The sequence below is a fragment of the Zootoca vivipara genome, chromosome 12 (genome assembly GCF_965207765.1).
Source record: "Zootoca vivipara chromosome 12, rZooViv2.hap1.1, whole genome shotgun sequence".
NCBI classification, from domain to species: Eukaryota; Metazoa; Chordata; class Lepidosauria; order Squamata; family Lacertidae; genus Zootoca; species Zootoca vivipara.
In genome coordinates, this window is record NC_142595.1 from 41,993,701 (window position 1) to 42,017,075 (window position 23,375).

At 41.1% G+C, this 23,375-nt stretch overlaps 2 protein-coding genes across 2 annotated transcripts; both read left to right on the forward strand.

Annotated features, from left to right (window-relative positions):
• Positions 1-5,290: 5,290 nt before the first annotated feature.
• LOC118095619 (vomeronasal type-2 receptor 26-like) lies at positions 5,291-11,160 on the forward strand. Its single transcript, XM_060281279.2, has 4 exons — positions 5,291-6,145; positions 7,521-7,748; positions 9,324-9,450; positions 10,259-11,160. Exons 1-4 carry the CDS (start codon positions 5,309-5,311, stop codon positions 11,158-11,160), a joined length of 2,094 nt encoding a protein of 697 aa, XP_060137262.2. The 5' UTR covers positions 5,291-5,308.
• A 6,367-nt stretch (positions 11,161-17,527) lies between these two features.
• On the forward strand, positions 17,528-21,807 carry LOC118095618 (vomeronasal type-2 receptor 26-like). The gene is made up of 4 exons (XM_088655324.1): positions 17,528-18,382; positions 18,896-19,123; positions 19,941-20,067; positions 20,906-21,807. Exons 1-4 carry the CDS (start codon positions 17,546-17,548, stop codon positions 21,805-21,807), a joined length of 2,094 nt encoding a protein of 697 aa, XP_088511450.1. The 5' UTR covers positions 17,528-17,545.
• Positions 21,808-23,375: the final 1,568 nt, after the last annotated feature.

Sequence of the window (23,375 nt, forward strand, 5' to 3'; positions counted from 1 at the left end):
GAGTGGTGGGTGGAAAAGCTTCCAGGGTCTATTTCACCACCGTGTTCCCTGCAGAAACCTCTGCTTAGCAGCTGGTTTGGGGGCGGGGATTTGATCCTGCTGGTTTCAGGGTGCTCCTATGCAAGCAGCATCCATCGGGATCAATTCCTGTTCTGAGTTGGGGTTGGAGGAAGAGGACACATCATCTCATTTTTTAATATATGAAACAACACAAAAAACCTATAAATTAAACTTTGATTGCTGTGCACAGATTACATTTTAGAAAAAGTGTATGTTATGCATAATAACATGCTCCCTTTATTCAAAAACAATTTCCTCTCTGTATTCAGGGAGAGTGTTCTAACTTAAACAGCCACAGGTTCCCTGAATCTGCAATTGCCAGATGGTTACAGGAGGGATATTTATTTATTAATCAACCATCCTTCACCCTATTAAAACAGTTAAAAATAACATTAGACAATCATTCAGGTTTCTAGGTCCTAGGCTGTAGGCTGTACAGAGCTTTAGGCACAAGTGGAAGGTCAAGTCATTTTGGTAATAGGGGCAGAAAATGGCACAAATGTGAGGGCTTTACACAGTTCCATAACCCTCAACCTGGGGTGACCAACCAGCCAGGACTCAAGGCAATTTTGGGTGCAGGTAGAGTTAATGGGGTACCCAGAATACATCACTGGTTCGGTACTGGGTGATGGCCTACTTCACCCAATACTTGAAGATTACGATCCCCCCAAATGGCTTAACCACCAAAAGTTTTGACGTTTTGCTATTAGGAAGGCAAAACCTCAAGGGCAGCCAATTTCTCTATAGGCAAATTCCTTCCCTGCTCCGAATATGGCAACTGTTAGCAACCATAGCAAGGTCAGCAGATAAAAGAAAAATGAAGTGGTTAAATGGAATGATGCTTAAGGAGAAAAGCAATCATGACCTGAAAAGGAAAATACATTTTACAAACAAATTTTACAAATAAAATTATTATTATTATTATTATTATTATTATTATTATTATTATTATTATTACAACAAGCATGATAATTAATTGACCTGAATTGTGATTGGAAATAATAAGGGAGGGTGGGAGGGTGTCACTCTTCACCCAGCCGGGCTGCGAGGGGTCCCTGGAGCTGCCCTTTTAAGCCTCACTGCCAGGCCAGACAAGACAGCAGGCAATGGCCGCAGCCAGCAAGGCACTGCCCTCCAGGAGGCACCACTGAGTTGCCCAGTTATGGTGCCTTTGGGGTTGGAAAGACCCCTCCCTTTTGAGATCCACTGGCCAAGGAGAATTCCCCTCTGTGGTGTTGGCCCTATTATGCTAGTTATGTCATCCCAATATGAGAGTGAAAGAGTTAACTGTCTGCCCAATGAGAACCCAGTGGGCGGAGTCAGCTAGGTTATTAAAAAAAACACTGGGGGTTGGTTGGGAGAGAGGGTAGAGAGAGAGGGAGAGTACTAAGAAGTGGAGTCTGTGGGTTGGTTTAGTCTGTGAGAGAGAAAGCAAGTCTGAGTCAGAGATAGTCAGGGTCTGAGAGGATAGGATAAGAACCTAGACCAGTTTGGTTGGGAACTGGGTGGAGGTTGATTTGATTGTGAACTTGAGGGTATAGGAAGGTAAAGGCCAGTATAGGAACTAAAGAGTATTGACAGAGTACTACCTGAGAAACCATAAGCTTGTTAATGTGTGAGAAATAAACTGGAGCTTTGTGTTCACTTTCTAAACCCTGACTGGACTCAGTGATTACCAGGGAGTACCTGGTTGGTGGCAGCGAGTACTGTGGTGGCACAGGGATCAATAGACCGCTAAACATCCGGGGACCCTGGTGATCACCACACCCTCCTAAGGCCAGTAAATGTGTGTGCCTAGGCCATAGGGAAAGGAGGCTGAGTGAGGGAACGCAACTGTCACCCCCTGGAAAAGTGGTGAGCAGCCATTATACTCATGCCACATGGTTGATGTGAATCCAGGTCCACTCAGCCAAATTTCAAGATGCTGAAAACACAGTACAGTGGTACCTCTACTTACGAATTCAATGCGTTCCGAACACACATTTGTAAGTCGAAAAAAATTGTAAGTCGAATCCCATAGGAATGCATTGGGAGAAAAAAATTGTAAGTCGAAGCAACCCTATCTAAACCGCATCCAATATGGCGGACAGAGCTCCATTCATAAGTAGAAACATTCATAAGTAGAGTTATTCGTAAGTAGAGGTACCACTGTACTATATTTTGGTGTCTCCATTGCTTAGAAGGTCTTCTATTATGAACTTCAAACTTCACCAATACACCATTGGCTTCTTATTATCCACTGAAAGGAAATTAAACACAACTGTTCTGGATATGTGACAAACACATATTCTGCAGCAATTCCTCAGGGGTCCCCAAGCATTGAGTAAATAACTAAATTCCAGCTTGGTTATTAACAGGGCTATAATTAAATCTACTGCTCCTCAAAAACCTCTGTGGACTTTCAGTAGCCATGTGCAAAAGGAACACAAACGATACAAAAATTAACCAGAATAATTGTGCGTGCACACAAAAGCTCATACCAGTGACAAACATAGTTGGTCTCTAAGGTGCTAAAGAAGGATTTTTTAAATTTTAATTTAAATAGGGTCTGGGATACACAAGACTGATCTTACATACTCCCAGATGGCATCCTCTCAGGTAAATAAAGTACCATTCAAATGAGACAGATCTTATCTTGGAGAAGTTGATTATAATATTGTCGGAGAAATCATGGATTACATGGAGAACAAACAGGTACTTTTGTATTGAGAATGGTGTTCTTCGTGTTCTTGCTACTGGAACTGATTTCTGACTGTGTATCTGAGGCTCACCTAGCAAAATGCAGGCTCCAAGATCCACACCGTCCACTTCACACGTATCATCAGCCAGGAGAATTCCTCATCGGTGGCATTGTTTCCCATGGTTACTTCCTCTCCTCTCCAGCAACATTCACTGAGGAACCCCCACCAGTGCTGCCTGAAGAGCTTTTGTAAGAACTAAGTCACTCATTTATTAGAGAGGAGGAATGATCAAACCTAGAGTTGCAAACTTCTTCTAATTTACCTGGGGGAAACCACTTTAGATTTGAATGGGAATTATGCTGGTGCAAAAAATTTCAGGAATCTCTTGATAATTAAGACAATATGAGATAAATTCCCATTTCTAGATAGGGAAATGAATATACAGGTAAATGTATTGAAGTGGATGTATATTTGTGTGTCTGGGAGAGCCCTTTTGAACAGCCCATTTTGAAAGACTTTATTTGAACTACTAGAGCGTTAGTAAGAAGGAATTTTAAAAAACCTGTTCTGAAGCTTAAGTTTCTTATGGTTTCATTTTTTATTCTTAGGGTAAGGTTTGTTTCAGTACTGAAAGGTACTTACTATGAAGTATAGAATTCAGTGAATTCCATTGACCATCACTGCCTCATGAAAGCGAAGTCATTGCAGGGAGAGACGAGAGAGACCAGAAACTTTGTAAGAGTCAGGAAAAGACGTTAGGCATGTAAGGGAAAACTTCCCATTACCCCACATTAGCAACCCCTGCTCTAGATAGTATTAATCTTAAAAGTTTGGAAAAGTGGGGCAAAAGTAACAACATGAATTCCAATAGGGACAAATGCACAAATCTAAAATGAGGGGCACTTGGCTTGCCATTAGTACATGTGGAAAGGTTCAGGGATCTGCATCAACAGAAGTATAGTGTCCTGATCAAAGGAAGTAATAGCCCTGCTCTATTCTGCGTTGGTCACATGGAGTATTGGGTCCAATTCTGATCACCACAATTCAAGAAGGATATTGGCAAGCTGGACCATATGCAGAGGAGGACAACAAAGATGTTCTGCATACCAAGCCTTATGCAGAATGGTTGAGGGAGTTTGGTATGTTTAGCTATGATGAGACTGAGGGGAGGTATGATAGCCAGTTTCAAATATCTCAAGGGCTGTCTCCAGGAAGATGAAGGATGCTTGTTTTCTCTTCCTCCAAATCAGGGTATTCAAGTTACAAGAAAGGAGATTTCAACTAAATATCAAGAAGTTGTTTCTATTTACAAGGGCTGTTCAACAGTAGAACAGACTGAAAGTTAACCCTACTGAACTCAATATGATTAACTACTGTGTTGATATGTAAATGGATATATCAGTTCCTTCTGATACTGTTTACAACTCTCATTCTAGGGTGGTGCCTAAGGGTTACCAGCCCATCGTGACCTTGGCATTTGCAGTCAAGGAGATCAACGAAGACCCTCACATCTTACCCAATATCACCTTGGGCTTTCACTTATATGACAGCTATACCCATGCAAAGAGCACATACTTTGCCACACTGCTACTTTTATCGATGGTGGAGAAATTTGTTCCCAACTATATATGTGATGTTGAAAATAATCTGGCTGGGGTCATTGGGGGACTGGATTCTGAAGTCTCCTTTTATGTGGCTACTGTTTTGGATATCTATAAGATTCCACAGGTAGGACACCTATGTACAATACTTCTATTAGTTTGCATAGAGGAAGAGGCAGGATCCTCAGCATCAGTTCAGGGTGAAGATGAAATTGGAAGGAGAACCCTTAGAAAATAAAGGTGGTACATAATTACAATATAAACAAAATAAACCTGAATAAGCGGAAAGGGTGCAATACCAGAAAAAATACACGTCACTCCCTCCTATATTACAAACAAATGTAGAACACTGATATCCCAAAGGCCACTGATTGGATACCTCACCAGCTGTTTTTAGTTATGTAGCAATTTCTGCTTAGTGAGGAATGTTTCCGAATTGAGTTGCTGGGCAAAATGGGAAATTGCTTTAAATTCTGACATAGTCAGATAAGATCCTGCCAAATTTTGCAATAACATAAAATTCAATTGCTTCTTTTTAAATAATAATAAGAAGAAGAACAATTTATTATTTCTACCCCGCCAATCTGTCTGTGTTTTCCCCAGCCACTCTGGGTAGCTTACAACAAAATATTAAAATACAATAGTCCGTCAAACATTAAAAGCTTCCCTAAAGAGTAAAATAGACACAATGACAATGCCCTGCTCTAGTCATCAAAGTGTTCACAATATTTATAAATAAAATAAAACAGACACAGTGTCCCTCTCCAGTCATCAAATCAAAGGTTTAAAACCACAAATGGGAGATGATCCCAGTTTTCAGCCCAACCGCATGTTTGTCTTTTGTATATCTGAGAAAGAAGCACACAAATCCCAAAACATTGGCAAAGGGCATATTTGAAAGAGCTCTACTTTGTCTCTTTTCCCCCTCTATTTTCTTTTTAGCTCATTTATGGCTCGCCTCCAGTGATGAATGATAAAAGCCCAGGGCTTCCCTTCTACCAGATGGCAGCCCCAGAAGCCCTTCAGTATGAGGGAATTCTCTCTTTGCTTCTACATTTCAGGTGGATGTGGATTGGAGTCATTGTAACAGACAATGATAATGGAGAAAGATTTGTGCAAACTATTTCCCCAATCTTTATGGAAAGTGGTGTCTGCTTTGCATTCATAGAAAGAATCCTCGATTTCACTTTTATTTCTGAAACGTATGGCATGCTAGAAAAGGCAGCCAATATAAAAGATATAATTTTTAGCAGCAAAGCTAATGCAGTGGTGACATCTGGAGAGTCTTATTCCATGGCAAATTATAGATGGCTTCCATACCTATCAAAACATGATGAATTGACCAACAATGTAAAAAGTAAAGTATGGATAATAACATCCCAGGTTGATTTCACTTCATTTGTCTTTCAAAGGAACTGGGATTCAGAAATATTCCATGGCGCTATAGCCTTTGAAATTCACTTCAGAAACCTACCAGGATTTCATCAGTATGTTGTGCACAGAAACCCTTCCACCACAGAAGGGGACGGTTTTATCAGGGACTTCTGGCAACAGGCCTTTGGATGTGTATTCCCAGATATCACTTCAGACAAGGTGGAAGGAAATATTTGCACAGGAGAAGAGAAGCTGGAGAACCTTCCTGGATCATTTTTTGAAATGAGCATGACAGGCCACAGTTATAGCATCCACAGTGCTGTGTACGCCATGGCCCATGCTTTACATGCTATGTCCACATCCAGACTCAGGCATAGAGGAATGGTGTACGGAGGGAGAGGGAAGAATCCGAATCCACAGTTTTGGCAGGTAAAGGTTGTATATCCTCAACAGAGAAAAATCTGTTGCGTCCTCATAATCAGAGTTGTACCCAACATTGGGGGGAGGTGAGTCAAAGACGTAACAGTTGACCTATCTCCCCCCCCCCCCGACAATGTCCTACCTTAATGAAAGGGATGCACTAGTGCGAAGATGCTTCATTCTGGGTAGTTGGGGAGGTGCTTTTTGTGATCAAAGCACATGCCTGGGTAGAGCTAGGCTTGGCACGATTCTTGCCACTGGCCCCTCCTGCCCCAGAGCCCCTAGGAGTCTGGCCCTTCCTGCATTTCTTCTGCAGGTGGCCTTCTTTCCCACACTTCCAGCAATTTCACTGCATTTTGTGATTAGTGCAAATGACACGGTCTGTCTGAGAGCAAGCGTGAGAATCAGATATAGTCCTATCTCTATCTATTATGTGATGTACTTTCACTTTTGCCTGTTCTCTCTCGGAGCTGGATGAGAGAGAGAGCACCATGATTCCTTGTCTGTGTAATATAGTGTAAATAAACATGTCACTGGAGCATGCTGGAGAAGAAGGGAATGCCTTTTACAGAGCTATGCTCACCGGAGGACGCTTGGAGAAACGCGGGAGGGGGTGGCGGTTGCTGATAGCCCAGAAAACTCTCTCTACAGTCTTCCCTCTGGCACATCCTTTTGATGGTTTGATTTTGGAAATATTATATGGCACTGGGCACCCCCCCCCCCAATTCTGCTGAATATGCATGGGTTCACAAAATACTGTCACCTTAGTCTTTCCTCTCAGAGTTCAAATATTTGGGCAGAGTCCAGAAATGAATCTCTAATTCTGCTGACAGAGGAGAAGGCATTGATTTGGTGTTATCCTAGATGATTCCCCACAAATTGTGCTGCTTGCAAATCTGGACTATGTAATGGCAATATACCCCCAGAGGAAAGGGAAATGATGGTCATGGATATTGCCCTGTATTTGAGGAGAAAGCATTTGTAGGATTGAATCTTTGCAGCCCAATGAGATGCCACTGCATTCACAAATAGGAAGCAGTGGTCATAGTCAATAGAGAGGTTTAGCATTCTCTCTAGGCCCATATCCACCAAATCCTTCCTCAGAGGAGGTGGCTGCACAACATGGAGTCTCATGGAGAGGGAGAAAGGAAAAGATGGAAAAGGGAGTGTGGGGAAGAAGAGCTGTAAGTTAGACTGAGAGAGAGAGGCAGGTTTGTGAAAGAAAATGGGTTGGCTTTCTCCATGCTTGGACCTGACTCCACTCAGTTGCCTAAATCACCACCCACCTTTTGCTGCATTCTCTGCACACAGGAAAAAAGGTTGCTCAGCCTTGTATTAGACTGTAGCCTTTTCTAAACACCTGTCTTTTCTGTTTTCAATCTAGCTCCATCACTTTCTGAGAAGTATCTCATTTAACAATACGGCTGGAGATGTGGTCTTCATCAACCAGAATGGAGAGGCAGCATCAAGCTTGGATATTGTCAATTGGATCATATTCACAAACCAAAGTTTGCACAGAGTGAGAGTTGGGAGGGTAGATCCACAAGCTCCTCCAGACCAAAAATTAACCCTTGATGAAAATGCCATAACATGGCACAGTTGGTTTAACCAGGTAGGACCACATTGTTATCTGATTCCGAAGAGATTCAATATAGCTTAAGCAATAATTATCCACCTGCCTGTCTAATCACTGTCTTTTGAACTGCAAGTTACAGGTAGGTAGCCGTGTTGGTCTGAGTCGAAGAATTTTTTTATTTTGAACTGCAAGTTACTGATTAGAGGATGGCCAAAGCAGGTTCACCAACTGGAATCAAATATTGGGGGGGGGGGCAGGTAAGCCCCACCACTGCTTCTATCAGGGCCGTCTTAAGCATATTGGGCACCGTGCGGCACCCCACACCACCCAGCCTTGCCCTAGGGCCAGCCCTGGCTTCTATGTACCTTATGCCTCTAGCTTGTCTGCCCCCTCTTTCTTCCCTATGTGCCCCATGTGGGATCCAGAAACACTCTGGAAAAAAGCTAGGATGCCACTAGATGCCACTTTCCAGTCACTTCAGCACCATCTTCAGTTTAAATGCAATAATCATTACATTAACAAAAATCATTGAAAATGGTAGTGGAGAGGGCCTGGACATGGACCAATGAGTTTTATGAGGTTGCCATGGTACCACACTGGGAATCCCAGGCTTAAAGGTTTGGATAAAGCATTTTATAAATAAACAAGCCAATTCACCATGCAAATCCCTAGAAGTGTGTGGAACACCCTCCCTCCAGATGTCAAGGAGATAAGAGACCTACACAACTTTTAGAAGACATCTTAAGGGAGCCCTCTGTTGGAAAAAGGAAAAAAAGAAAATATTTCATTAAGGGGGTTTACAAAACAGAAGAACCCTTTTACTATAAAAAGCACTTAAGCAAGGCTGACAGTGTAAACTCACCCTGGGTAATCTGATTGCAAACCAAAATAGCGAAAGCTAGATTGTCTCACCCTAATCCCAACCCTTCACAGACCCCACCACACGCTTCATCCATAAACATTTGGTTTTTGCATCACACAATCTTCATCTGAATGTGGGTTATTAGGCCCAAGTCAAATACCGGTTTTTCTATGAAAAGGCCTGGATACAGGAGGGCATGTTTTCTTTCAGCCAATCACAGCCTTGGCATACATTTCCCCTGCACTAGAGGCTGTACATCTGAAAGACCAGTTAGCTATTCAGTGGATTTTTGCATGATCATGTTGACCTATTTGTCCAGAATTTTTATTATATATTTGTATGAGAACTCATGAAGAACACATTCCTCAAAAACCCCGTATTCGGAACTATAAGGAACTCTTCCCCAGACAGCATCTGATGGGCCCAAGAATAGGTGTAGCCACCAACACCAAATCAATTCTAGGGATGTATACCTAGTGGACAACATACAAAGAAGTAACAATTATAACAAGATTACAAGATTAACAGGGACACTAGAGTAACTTCAAAGTGTGCCTGCACATCCCAGAACAATAGAGGAGATATCACATCATGTCAAACATTACTACTACTATAAAGAAAAGTAGCAATTGTTCTTGGTATAGGCATTCTGTGTCAGTTTAGAAACATAGAGTGGAGCCTAAGAATACGAAATATTCTGAACTCATTAGTCTCTTGATGATTCTTCTGCTCTTCCATTTATGGATTAGACTCAGCCTCCTTCTGTCTGTACTGAGCGATGTCTTCCAGGATCAAGCAAGAAAGTGAAGGAGGGACAGCCACCTTGCTGCTATGATTGCATCCCATGTCCAGAGGGGAAGATTGCAAACCAGGATGGTAAGGAACAGGATTCGATTAAATGGATCCATTTGATTGAAAGATGTAAGGATGGCTGAGGTTAAGTTTCAGAAAAAGAGATAAGCTATTGTGTGTGTGTGTCCCTGCCTCTTGCTGGTCATTGTCCTTTAGCTATTGGTGGTAGTAGTAGTATTAATAATAATTCATATGCTTCCCATCTGACTGACTTTCCCCAACTATTCTGAGAAGCTTCCAATAAATTAAAACATCAACCACAGTATAACTTCACAGTATAGCTTCGCTATATAGGGCTGCCTTCAGGGGTCTTCTAAAAATCAGGTTGTTGTTTATTTCCTTGACATCTGATGGGGGTACATTCCCCAAGGTGGGTGCCACTACCAAGAAGGCCCTGTGCTTAGTTCCCTGTAACCTCACTTCTCGCAATGGGAGAACTGACCAAAGGCCCTCAGAGCTTGCTCTCAGTGTACAATGGGGGTATGCAGGGTCAATATTTAGAGAATAAGGTGGAATATCTTAGTCAAATAAGAATAACCATGCTTTGAGAAAAGGCAGATGGTATATGGTTCTAATAACATCCAGAGGGGCTCTTGTCACGCCTTCTGACTTACAAAAGCTGCACTAAAGCTAGTGCAATGATACATTCAAATATCATGAGGAGGAATGGCCCAAGCTGTGTCACTTATAGAACCACATCGCTCTCAACGACATGAGAGAGTACTGCACTTACATTTTATTTGAGCTGAGCTCTTTTCTTCTCAGACAGAAAATAAACCTTTCACAAAGCTGGTGTGAAAGGAACTAAGGTCCAAATCATTATTTTTTCCAGATATGAATGACTGTAAGAAATGCCCAGACAAACACTATCCAAGCAAGAACCGGGATGCATGTCTACCCAAGGATATCAGCTTCTTGTCTTATGAAGAACCATTGGGCATCAGTTTAGCCTGTTTCTCGCTTTCCCTTTCCTTGATCACAGCTCTGGTACTTGGTATATTTATAAAACACCACGATACACCCATTGTCATTGCAAACAACCGAAACCTCACCTACGCTCTCCTCATCTCTCTTCTGCTCTGCTTCCTTTGTGCATTGCTCTTCATTGGGCGACCAGAGAAGGTGACCTGCCTCCTTCGACAAACAGCTTTTGGTATCATCTTCTCAACTGCTGTTTCTTGTGTCCTGGCAAAAACTTTAACTGTGGTTTTGGCCTTCATGGCTACCAAACCAGAATCCAGGATGAGGAAATGGGTGGGGAAAGGACTAGGTCACTCCATTCTCCTTTCCTGCTCCATAGTTCAAGCAGGGATATGTACTGTGTGGCTGGCAACCTCTCCCCCATACCCAGATGTGGACATGCACTCAGTGACAGAAGAAATCATACTAGAATGTAATGAGGGGTCTGTGGCCATGTTTTACTGTGTCCTCATCTACATGAGCTTCCTGGCAACTGTAAGTTTTGCTGTGGCTTTCCTTGCCAGGAAGTTACCAGACAGTTTCAATGAAGCCAAGTTTATCACTTTCAGCATGTTGGTCTTCTGCAGTGTTTGGCTGTCCTTTATTCCTTCCTACCTCAGCACCAAAGGAAAATATATGGTAGCTGTGGAGATCTTCTCCATCTTAGCCTCCGGTGTTGGGTTGCTGGTTTGCATCTTTTCCCCCAAATGTTATATAATCCTTCTGAGGCCTGAGCTGAACAATAGGGAACAGCTAATAAGGAAGAAAAATTAAAGAAATAAGAAACCTGTCCTTTGCTGTATTTTTTGTTTTTCTCTGTGTGTACAGTGGAATATTTTGAAATGCATGTTCAGTTGCTGCCTTATATAAATCTTTCTATGCTCCAAATTTCCATAATTGAAAATTCCTTTATAGAATCCACTTATTTCCTTTGAAGAAAACCATCAAATGGAGATAAATTTTTAAAAGGAATACAAGCAACATATTCAGAACAGAAAGTGAAATTAATTTTAAATCAGGTGATAACGAATGAATGTAAAATACAAAAAGGAACTTGGCAAGGATGTCCGTTATCACCACTGTTGTTCATTTTGGTTCTGGGAGTACTTGCAAGGAATATAAGATCAGATGAAGAGATAATAGGTATAAAAACTGGTAAAAATGAATTTAAACTTAAAACATTTGCTGATGATACAGTATTTTTGGTAGAAGATCCAAAGAAATCTCTCCCTAAGGTAATAGAAAAAAATCAAATATTTGGGTAGTTAGCAGGATTGAAATTAAACAAAAATAAAACTAAATTATTAGTAAGAGAGAGAGAGAGAAGAAGAAGAAGAAGAAGAAGAAGAAGAAGAAGAAGAAGAAGAAGAAGAAGAAGAAGAAGAAGAAGAAGAAGAATTAGAGGAAAGCATTGAAATAGAAATCCATAAAAAAGTGAAATGCTTAGGAATTTGGCTAACAACAAACAATATAAATGTGTATAAAGATGAAGATAATTATGAAAAAGTGTGGTTAGAGATAAAAGGAAATTTAGAAACATGGAGCAGAATGAACTTTCGCTACTAGGAAGAATTGCGGTGATTAAAATGAATGTGCTACCAAAAAATGCTCTCTCTTTTCCAGACAGTCCCAATAATGGGTAAGGATGATGGCCTCAAAAAATGGCAAAGAGAAATTTCCAAGTTTGTCTGGGAGGGCAAAAGGCCAAGGATTAAACATAAAATACTTACAGATATAAAAGAAAGAGGAGGTTTCACCCTCCCAGACCTTAAATTGTACTATGAGGCTGCATGTCTAGTATGGATCAGGGACTTGGATAAAATTGGAAAAAGAGGAAGCTTAAGATCTGGAAGGTCATTATAATAGATATGGGTGGCATGCATATCTTTGGTATGGGAAAGGAAAGGTATGTAAAGGATTTTTTTAATAATCACATAATTAGGAGATCATTAATGAGGGTGTGGGAAAGATATAGAGATCTAATAGAGCAAGATATAAATCTTTCCTATCAAATCCACTCTGGAGAAATTTGTAAACGGGGGTTAACATCTGATGCTCTGAAAAAGCCAATTTCTATGTTGAGACTCCAAGAATCACAGAATTGTAGAGTTGGAAAATACCCCAGAGGTTTTATAGTCCAATGGCCTGGAAAGCAGGAATCCTTTGCCCAATGTGGAGCTTGAACCCATGAGCTTGAAATGAAGAGTCCCATCTCTACTAGCGTTGTGAAACCAGAAGCTGCTCCTGGGAATCCTAACAGGGTTAATCAACTTATGAGTGAGGGAATCAACATTTTGCCCCCAAACCACATAATAACCCTGGTGGGCTTCCATTTCTTAATTATCTCTGAGATGGTTATAATGTACAACTGAGAGAACTGAAAGCGTTTTCTCCACGTGACAATGGAAATTTACATGGAAATTTATATTTGGTGTGAGCTGCCATGAACAAGTAACTTTGCCACTTCATATTTCCTCCTTGATAAGAGATGATGCTGTGAAGATCTTATGGTGAAGATGGGACATGTTCAGCAAATGTTTGATGAGCAGATAAAAGTCATTAGATCTAACGATGCTGAATAGAGAATGCAACTAAAGCAGAGCTTAATGAGATAGAAAGCAGAATCAAAGAGGACAGAGAGACTGCACGTTGCATGTATATGTCCATAATAGACCTCAGCTTTCTAGATGCCAAGCTTAACCTCCGAATTATTCCTTCTATACAGCTCTTAATGGCACAAAGCCAATGCTTTCTCCCAATTTCAACCCTAAACCAAAGCCTAGGTTGCCAACTGGTACTCACTTATCTGGGAGTAAGCCCCATTAAACCTTAAAACAAATATTTATGAGTAGATATCTATATCAATTTACAGCAAGCTAAAATGCTTATTAATGAGTGTGTATATGGTAGGATTATTCTCCCCTTGAAGAACATCCAAATATTCAAGTAGAGACAGGAAGTAGGGATGGGAAGCCTATAGCCCTCCAGATATTGCTTGACTACAGCCCTCATCATTGCTGACCATTTTCCATACTGGCTTGGATTGGAGTTTTTGGAATCCATCAACATCTGGAGTGGCACACACACACACCCAACCCCTGCCCTAGTGGAAGTGAATCAGAATACATAATTAAGAAATAAAAATGCTGAAGTTTGCAGAAGAAGCCAGAGACATCAGCGTTGCTGAATGAAGTTGGACACTGAATTAAAATCTACCAAAAGCATAGCTGCCAAGTTATCCCTTTTTTAAAGGGATTTTCCCTTATGCTGAATAGGCTTCCTCGCGAGAAAAGGGAAAACTTGGCAGCTATGAACAAAAGGCTGAAACATCAGGCTCAGCAATTCTGGGAATCCTGACCACCCTCACCTGGGTTTGGATGAAGTGTGGGGTCTGAGAGATTTCAAGAATCCTCTCTCTCCCTAAGGTGCTAGCTCACAGAGGCTGAAGGAATCAAGAGAGATTTTTCACAAGGCTCTGTAAAAGGAGCCATACAGAAGGGCAGGGGGCACCAACTCAACCTTTTCAGAATTAGAGGGGCATTTACCCCTAGGCGTGTGAGCAAACATGCATTCCCAGGCCACTGGGGAAGGAGGCTGAGAGCAAGGGGACACAACTGCCATCCCCCAGAACAGCAATGAGCGGCCATTGCACTCATGTCACATGGCTGGTGTGAATCCAGGTTCACTCAGCCAACTTCCAGGATGCTGGCTACACCATGCTACATTTTGGAGTCTCCATTGACTACAAGGTCTCCTATTATGAGCTTCTAAGTTCTCATTTCACCCATGCACCGCTGGTCTAATGGAAGGGAAATTAAAATAACAGTTCTGAATATTTTCTTCAGCATTTTTCTTCTGCAATTCCATAGGGAATCCCGAGCACTAGATGAATAACTACACGCTTGCTTCGTTATTAACAGGGCTATAATTAATCTGCTATTCCTCAAAAATCCCTGTGTATTTTCTCTGGCCACTGGCAACATAACACAAAGGATACTACAACTTATCCTGAATAATTTAAATAGGGTCTGGGATCAGCAAGTCTGATTCTGGATACTCCCGGATTGTGTCGTCTCAGGAAATTAATCTACAATTTAAAGGAGATGATCTTTATCTTAGATAAACCTATTCTAGTATTGCCAAGAAAAATCATACTTTCTGCATAAAACAAACAGTTGCCCTTGGATTAAGGATGGTGGTTTTACTGTTCTTGCTGCTGGAACTGATTTCTTACAATGTATGTGAGGCTCACCTAGCGAAATGCTGGCTCCAAGATCCACACCGTCCACTTCACATGTATCATCAGCCAGGAGAGTTTCTCATTGGTGGCATTGTTTCCCATGGGGGCTTCTTCACCTCTCCAGCAACATTGACTGAGGAACCCCCACCAGCGCTGCCTGAAGAGCTTGTGTAAGAACTAAGCCACTCATTCATTACATCAAAGGAATGATCAAACCTAGAGTTGCAGCTTCAGAATAATGGCTGAGGCTGCAAACGTTTCCCCTTTTAGCTGGGGAAATCCACTTTAGATTTGAATAAAACTTACGCTGGTGCAAGGAAAAAAAGAGAGGAAGGAATCTCTTGTGAATTAAGAGAATACAGGAGAAATTCCCATGTCTGGATAGAGAAATGAATATAAATGTATTGAAATATATCCATGTTTGTGTTTCTGGGAGAGCCCTTTGGAACAGCCCATTTTGATAGACTTTATCTAAACTACTAGAAAGTTAGCAAGAATGAATTTTTAAAAACCTGTTGTGAAGCTGATATGTTCTTATGGCTTCATTTTTTGATTTTAGGCTAAGGTTTGTTTCAGCACTGAAAGGTACTTACTGTATTATAAAATATAGATTTTAGTGAATTCCAATGACCATCACTGACTCATGAAAACGGGGTCACTGCAGAGGGAGACCAGAGAGACCAAAGACTTTGTAAGTGTCAGAAAAAGACCTCAGACATATATAAGGAAAGATCTCCCATGAGCCCCACATTTGCAACCCGTGCTCTAGATATTATTTTTCTTAAAAGTTTGGAAAAGTGGAGCAAAAGTAACAACTTGAATTTCAATAGGGACAAATGCACAAATCTAAAATGAGGGACACTTGGCTTCCCAGTAGTACACGTGGAAAGGTTCAAGGGGTCTGCATCAGCAGAAGTATAGTGTCCTGATCAAAGGAAGTAATAGTACTGCTCTATTCTGCCTTGGTCACCTGAAGTATTGGGTCCAGTTCTGATCACCACAATTCAAGAAGGATATTGGCAAGTTGGAACATGCGCAGAGGAGGGCAACAAAGATGGTCTGGAAACCAAGCCTTATACGGACTGGTTGAGGGAGTTTGCTATGTTTAGCTATGATGAAACTGAGGGGAGGTATGATGGCCATTTTCAAATATCTCAAGGGCTGTCACCAGGAAGATGGAACATGCTTGTTTTCTTTTGTTCCAGAGGTTAGGACACACATTAGCTTCCTCAAGTTACAAGATAGAAGGTTTCAACTAAATATCAGAGAGAACCTATAGATAAGAGCTATTCAATAGTAGAACAGACTTAGACTTAACCCTACTGAACTAAATAGGATTACCTACTGTGTTGGTGTGTAAAAGGATAAATCTTTTGAAGTTCCTGCTGATACCGTTTTCAACTCTCATTCTAGGGTGGTGCCTAAGGGTTACCAGCACATCGTGGCCTTGGCATTTGCAGTCAAGGAGATCAACGAAGACCCTCACATCTTACCCAATACCACCTTGGGCTTCCACTTATATGACAGCTATATCAATGCAAGGAGCACATATCTTGCCACACTGCTGCTTTTATCCATGGTGAAGAAATTTGTCCCTAATTATATATGTGATGTTGAAAATAATTTGACTGGGGTCATTGGTGGACTTGATTCTGAAATCTCCTTTTATGTGGCAACCGTTTTGGATATCTTTAAGATTCCGCAGGTAGGACACCTATGTACAATACCTCTATTATTTTCCATAGAGAAAGAGGAAGGTTCCTCAGCATCAGTTCAGGGTGAAGATGAAATTGGAAGGAGAACCATGTACACCACCTTGAGACCCTTGATAAATAAAGGTGGTACATAATTGTAATATAAGCAAACAGACAGACAGACAGACAAACCTGAAGAAAGGGGAAGGTTGCAATACCTGAACAAAATACTGTATGTAACTCTCCCCTGTCTTAGACACACATTTAGATCACTTATATACCAAAGGCCACTGATGGGAGAGTGGGCTTCTCTCTCACCGGCAGTTTTTGCTTATGCATCAGTTTCTGCTTAATTAGGAGGGTATCTGAATTGAGCTGCTGAGGAAAAGGGGGAATTGCTTACAGGATAAAAGCAGTAAGAATTTAGGTGCCAGTGGAAGATTTAGTGAGGAGGGCATGTCAAATAACCTGCTGGGGAAGTGGGGGAATTGCTTACAGCTAAAAAAGCTGACAGGCAGGAGCCAGTACAATAACTATTCCTTTTTAGCACACCCGACATAATTAAAGACACAGAGAAGTTATGGCAAATTAAAATTCAGTTCTGCAGAAGAACAGTAAGAGTAGTTAGCAGCTGATTCACAAATGAAATAAATGTTCATAAATAATGTTTGAGAAGAATCAGCTTTGCTGTGTGATGGGGCATGTGCATCATGAAGAAAAAAGACGAAGCTGCAGAGAAGAACTGTGTATCTGACCCAAGTTGCAATTCTGACAAAGCCAGATAATGTCTAGGTAATCTGCTGTTTGGGGAATGGTATGTTCCCCCATTCAGTTTTATCCATTGTACAAGAGTCTGCCAAATTTTGCAATGACATAAAAAATGATTGTTTGTTTTTAAGTGAAGTAGACTCAATGCCCATCTCCAGTTATCAAAGTCTTAAGAAGATTCAAAAAATAATATAAAACAGACACAGTCCCCTCTCTAGTCAACAAATCAAAGGTTTAAAAACCAGAAATGGTAGATAATCCCAGTTCCCACCCATCTGCATGTTTGTCTTTCATAGAACTGAGAGAGAGGCACACAAACCGGAACATTGGCAAAAGGACATATTTGACTAACACAGTTCAACACATCATAATGTATATGAATACTTTGAAAGAATTCTACTTTGTCTCTTCTCTTCCCCCATTTTCTTTTTAGCTCATTTATGGCTCTGCTCCAGTGATGAATGAGAAAAGCCCAGGGCTTCCCTTCTACCAGTTGGCAGCCCCAGAAGCCCTTCAGTATGAGGGAATTCTCTCTTTGCTTCTGCATTTCAAGTGGACATGGATTGGAGTCATTGCAATGGACAATGACAACGGAGAAAGATTTGTGCAAACTATTTCCCCAATATTTACCAAGAGTGGTGTCTGCTTTGCATTCCTAGAAAGAATACCCAATTTAAGTTTTATTTCTGAAATTAATGGCATTCTACAACAGGGGGAAAGTATAAACCATCAAATTTTTAGCAGCACAGCTAATGCAGTAGTTGCCTATGGAGAATCTTATTCCATGGCAACTTTTAGATGGCTTCCATACCTATCAGAACTTGATGCCATGACATACAATATAAAAAGTAAAGTATGGATAACAACAGCCCATGTTGAGTTCACTTCATTTGTCATTCAAAAGAACTGGGATTCAGGAATATTCAATGGTGCTATATCCTTTGAAATTCACTTCAGAAACCCACCAGGATTTCATCAGTATGTTCTGCACAGAAACCCTTCCAGCACAGATGGGGATGGTTTTATCAAGGACTTCTGGCAACAGGCCTTTGGATGTGTATTCCCATATATGACTTCAGAAAAGGTGGAGGGGAATATTTGCACCGGAGAAGAGAAGCTGGAGAGCCTTCCTGGATCATTTTTTGAAATGAGCATGACAGGCCACAGTTACAGCATCCATAATGCTGTCTACGCCATGGCCCATGCTTTACATGCCATGTTCACATCCAGACTCAGACACAGAGGAATGGTGTACGGAGGGAGAGGGAAGAATCTGGATCAACAGTTTTGGCAGGTAATAGGCTGAACATCCTCAAATGGAAGAAACCTGTTATTCTCTCGAAAAGTATGGATTTAGAAAATGTTGTCAGCTTGCTCATTCATCTCAGAAACGAAAAAGCACTTCTATGAGAGAACTTTGGATGCCACTGAGATGCCACTGCATTAAGAGATAAGAAGCAGTGGTAATGGTCAAGAGAGATGTTCAGCATTCTCTCTATCCCATATACACCAAATGCTCCCTCAGAGCCTGTGGTCTCCTGTTGTGTCTCCTGGGACACAGGGAGAGAGGAAAAGAAGTAGGGGGCAGGGGATAGAAAGAAAGGTTGTAAAAGGGGGGAAAGGGAGAAAGAGATGTGGAAGAGAGAAAACTGGTGGTCTCTCCATCCTTGGACCTGACTCCACTAACAGCTGACTTAATCACCACCCACCACTTGCTCTAAGTCCTGCCCACAGGAAAAAGATACCTCAGTCCTGTATTCGAACTGCAGTCTTTTCCAAACAAATGCCATTTCTGTTTTCAATCTAGCTCCATCACTTTCTGAGAAATATATCATTTAACAATACAGCCGGAGATGTGGTCTTCATCAATCAGAATGGAGAGGCAGCCTCTAGCTTGGATATTGTCAATTGGATTATATTCCCCAACCAAAGTTTGCACAGAGTGAGCATTGGGAGGATAGATCCACAGTCTCCTCCAGATCAATTATTCATCATTGATGAAGATGCCATAACATGGCACAGTTGGTTTAATCAGGTAGGACCGCATTATTAGATAATTCCAAAGAGATTCAATCTTGCAAATGGTGATCATTCACCTGCATGTCTATTTACTGTCTTTTAAAGTGCAAGTTACTGTGTAGAACATGACCAATGCATCCAAGTACCAGATTAGGAGCCAAAAGCTTACAGCAAAAAAATGACTCAAGAAGTAAAGGCAAATATTTTATTTCATTATATTTATTAATATTTTATTACAAATTACATTTACAAAAAACTGATTTTTAATCGAGCTAAAGAGGATGCATAGGTAAGCCCCAGGATTTCGTCTTTCTTCCAAGTAAAGTGGAGAAATCAGGTGGTTGAGGAAAGGAGGTATATTAATACCAGAGGAAGAAAGTGAGAACAGACAGCAGCAGGGGCAGGAGACCACTATTCTTCTAAGGCCACAAGTGGAAGAGGTGGAAGCAAGAGAAGTGGTGAAGATTGAGAAAGTGAAGAAGAGAGCTGAGAGGAAAGGTGTGAAGAGCAAGTGAATTAGTATTAGGAGTGGATACACACATCTTTAAAAAAGAGTTATCTCAAAAGATGTATTCAAAAGTATGTATTTTCTTAACGTGCTGAGATTTGTGTTGCAGCATTCCAAGGGGTATCATAGGTCTTCGATAGCTTCATTTCAATTTATGTATTTGTCCAGAATTTATGTTACTCCAAAATTACTACTACTGAAAAAATATAGCTTTTTCACAAATTGCTGGCTCAGCTTAGTAACATAGAGAAGGGCCCAAGAACATGAAGATTTCCATACTCATTATTCTCCTGATGACCCTTCTGCTATTTCATTTATGGAATAGACTCAGCCTCTTTCTGTATGTACTGAGAGATGTCTTCCAGGATCCAGCAAGAAAGTGAAGGAGGGACAGCCACCTTGCTGCTACGATTGCATCCCATGTGCAGAGGGGAAGATTGCAAACCAGGATGGTAGGATAAATTAATAGATTAAATAGCTCCAGTCTCAGCACTAATAATTGAAAGGTGTTGTAAGGACAGCTGAGTACATGTCAAAATAGATAATCTACTGTGTGTGATCCTGCCTCTTTGTGATCATTGCCTTCAGATAGTCTAAATATGCTAATCAAATGAGAGTGACTATGCATTGAGAGTAGGGGACCCAGGTGGCACTGTGGGTTAAACCACCATGCCTAGGGCTTGCTGATCAGAAGGTCAGAGGTTCGTATCCCGGTGACGGGGTGAGCTCCCGTTGCTCGGTCCCAGCTCCTGCCAACCTAGCAGTTCGAAAGCACGTCAAAATGCAAGTAGATAAATAGGAACCGCTACAGCGGGAAGGTGAACGGTGTTTCCATGTGCTGCTCTGGTTCACCAGAAGTGGCTTTGTCATGCTGGCCTGGAAGCTGTATGCCGGCTCCCTCAGCCAATAATGCGAGATGAGCGTGCAACCACAGAGTCGGTCTCGACTGGACCTAATGGTCAGGGGTCCCTTTACCTTTTTATGCATTGAGAGTAACTGGACGGTATGTGGTTCAAATCATAACTAGATGGGGCCTTGCCACCCCTTGTGACTTACACAGGCTACACCCAGGCTAGTGTGAATAAACATTCAGATGTCAATGGCCCTGGCTGTGGCACTTACAGGGCCACATATCTCTGAACCAATTAAATTCAGTAATACCACATTGCAGGGGCCCAGACAGTACTAGATATGTGTTTTGATTTAAAGAGAGCTCTTTTCTTCTCAGACAGAAAGTAAACAGTTCAGCAAGTTGACATGATATGAGCTAATTTCTTTATTTCTCCCCAGATATGAATGACTGTTATCAATGTCCGGACAAAGACTATCCAAGCAAGAATCAGGATGCATGTCTGCCCAAGGATATCAGCTTCTTGTCTTATGAAGAACCATTGGGCATCAGTTTAGCCTGTTTCTCTCTTTCCCTTTCCCTGATCACAGCTCTGGTACTTGGTACATTTATGAAACACCACAACACACCCATTGTCATTGCAAACAACCGAAACCTCACCTACACTCTCCTCATCTCTCTCCTGCTCTGCTTCCTTTGTGCATTGCTGTTTATTGGCCGACCAGAGAAGGTGACCTGCCTCCTCCGACAAACAGCTTTTGGCATAATCTTCTCAACCGCTGTTTCTTGTGTCCTGGCAAAAACTTTAACTGTGGTTTTGGCCTTCATGGCTACAAAACCAGAATCCAGGATGAGGAAATGGGTGGGGAAAGGACTAGGCCACTCTATTCTCATTTCCTGCTCCATGGTTCAAGCAGGGATATGTACTGTGTGGCTGGCAACCTCTCCCCCATACCCAGATGTGGATATGCACTCAGTGACAGAAGAAATTATACTAGAATGTAATGAGGGGTCTGTGGCCATGTTTTATTGTGTCCTCATCTACATAAGCTGCCTGGCCACTGTATGTTTTGCTGTGGCTTTCCTCGCCAAGAAGCTACCAGACAGTTTCAACGAAGCCAAGTTCATCACCTTCAGCATGTTGGTCTTCTGCAGTGTCTGGTTGTCTTTTATTCCTTCCTACCTGAGCACCAAGGGAAAATATATGGTCGCTGTGGAGATCTTCTCCATCTTAGCCTCCAGTGGTGGGTTGCTGGGCTGCATCTTTGCCCCCAAATGTTATATAATCCTTCTGAGGCCTGAGCTGAACAATCGGGAACAGCTAATAAGGAGGAAAAATTAAAGAAATAATAAACCTGTCCTTTGCTGTATTTTCGTTTTTTCTCTGTATGATGGCATATTTGGAAATACATGTTCAGTTGCTGCCTCATATAAATCTTTCTACGCTCCAAATTTCCATAATTGAAAATTTATTTGTAAAATTGACTTATTTCCTTTGAAGAAAACCATCATACCTCTACACATACATTATTCTCTTGTAGCATGGAGATAAATTTTTAAAAGGAATGCAAGCAACATATTCAGAACAGAAAGCGAAATTAATTGTAAATCAGGTGATAACGAATGAATGTAAAATACAAAAAGGAACTAGGCAAGTATGTCCGTTATCACCTCTGTTGTTCATTTTGGTTCTGGGAGTACTTGAAAGGAATATAAGATCAGATGAAGAGATAATAGGAAGAAAAACTGGCAAAAAATGAATTTAAACTTAAAGCATTTGCTGATAATTCAGTAATTACAGTAGAAGATCCAAAGAAATCTCTCCCTAAGGTAATAGGAAAAATGCAAAATTTTGGGGAGGTAGCAGGATTTAAATTAAACAAAAATAAAACTAAATTATTAGTAAAAAATTTAAAAGAAGAAGAGAAAAAAAGAATTAGAGGAAATCATTGAAATAGAAATCCATAATAAGTCAAATGTTTAGGAATTTGGCTAACAACAAACAATATAAATGTACATAAAGATAATTATGAAAAAGTGTGGTTAGAGATAAAAAGAAATTTAGAACTATGGAGCAGAATGAACCTTTCCCTACTAGGAAGAATTGCGGTGATTAAAATGAATGTGCTACCAAAAATGCTCTCTTTGTTCCAGACACTCCCAATAATGGTTAAAGATGATGGCTTCAAAAGATAGCAAAGAGAAATTTCTAAGTTTGTCTGGGAGGGCAAAAGGCCAATGATTAAACATAAAAATACTTACAGATATAAAAGAAAGAGGAGGCTTTGCCCTCCCAGACCTTAAATTGTACTATGCGGCTGCATGTCTAGTATGCATCAGGGACTGGATAAAACTGGAAAAGGAGGAGGCTTCAGATCTGATAGGTCATTATAATAGATATGGGTGGCACACATATCTTTGGTATGGGAATGGAAAGGTATATAAAGGATTTTATAATGACATAATTAGCAGATCATTAATGAGGGTGTGGGAAAGATATAGAGAGCTAATAGAGCAAGACATAAATCTTTCCTATCAAATACACTCTGGAGAAATTTGTACACAGGGAGTTAACATCTGATGCTCTGAAAAAGCCAATTTCTATGTTGGGACTCCAAGAATCACAGAACTGTAGAGTTGGAAAATACCCCAGAGGTTTTATAGTCTAATGGCCTGGAAAGCAGGAATCCTTTGCCCAATGTGGAGCTTGAACCCATGAGCTTGAGATGAAGTGTCCCATCTCTAGTGATGTTGTGAAACCAGAACCTGCTCCTGGGAATCCGAAAAGGGTTAATCAACTTATGAGTGACGGAATCAACATTTTGCCCCCAAACCACATAATAACCCTGGTGGGCTTCCATTTCTGAATTATCTCTGAGATGGTTATAATGTACAACTGGAAGAACTGAA

Coding starts and splice junctions, on each gene's coding strand:
- LOC118095618 (XM_088655324.1), top strand. CDS start 17,546: ATGAATGAGAAAAGCCCAGGGCTTCCCTTCTACCAGTTGGCAGCCCCA. Junction 18,383..18,895: donor TGGATCAACAGTTTTGGCAG/GTAATAGGCTGA, acceptor TTTTCAATCTAG/CTCCATCACTTTCTGAGAAA. Junction 19,124..19,940: donor GGCACAGTTGGTTTAATCAG/GTAGGACCGCAT, acceptor TTTATGGAATAG/ACTCAGCCTCTTTCTGTATG.
- LOC118095619 (XM_060281279.2), top strand. CDS start 5,309: ATGAATGATAAAAGCCCAGGGCTTCCCTTCTACCAGATGGCAGCCCCA. Junction 7,749..9,323: donor GGCACAGTTGGTTTAACCAG/GTAGGACCACAT, acceptor TTTATGGATTAG/ACTCAGCCTCCTTCTGTCTG. Junction 9,451..10,258: donor GAAGATTGCAAACCAGGATG/GTAAGGAACAGG, acceptor TATTTTTTCCAG/ATATGAATGACTGTAAGAAA.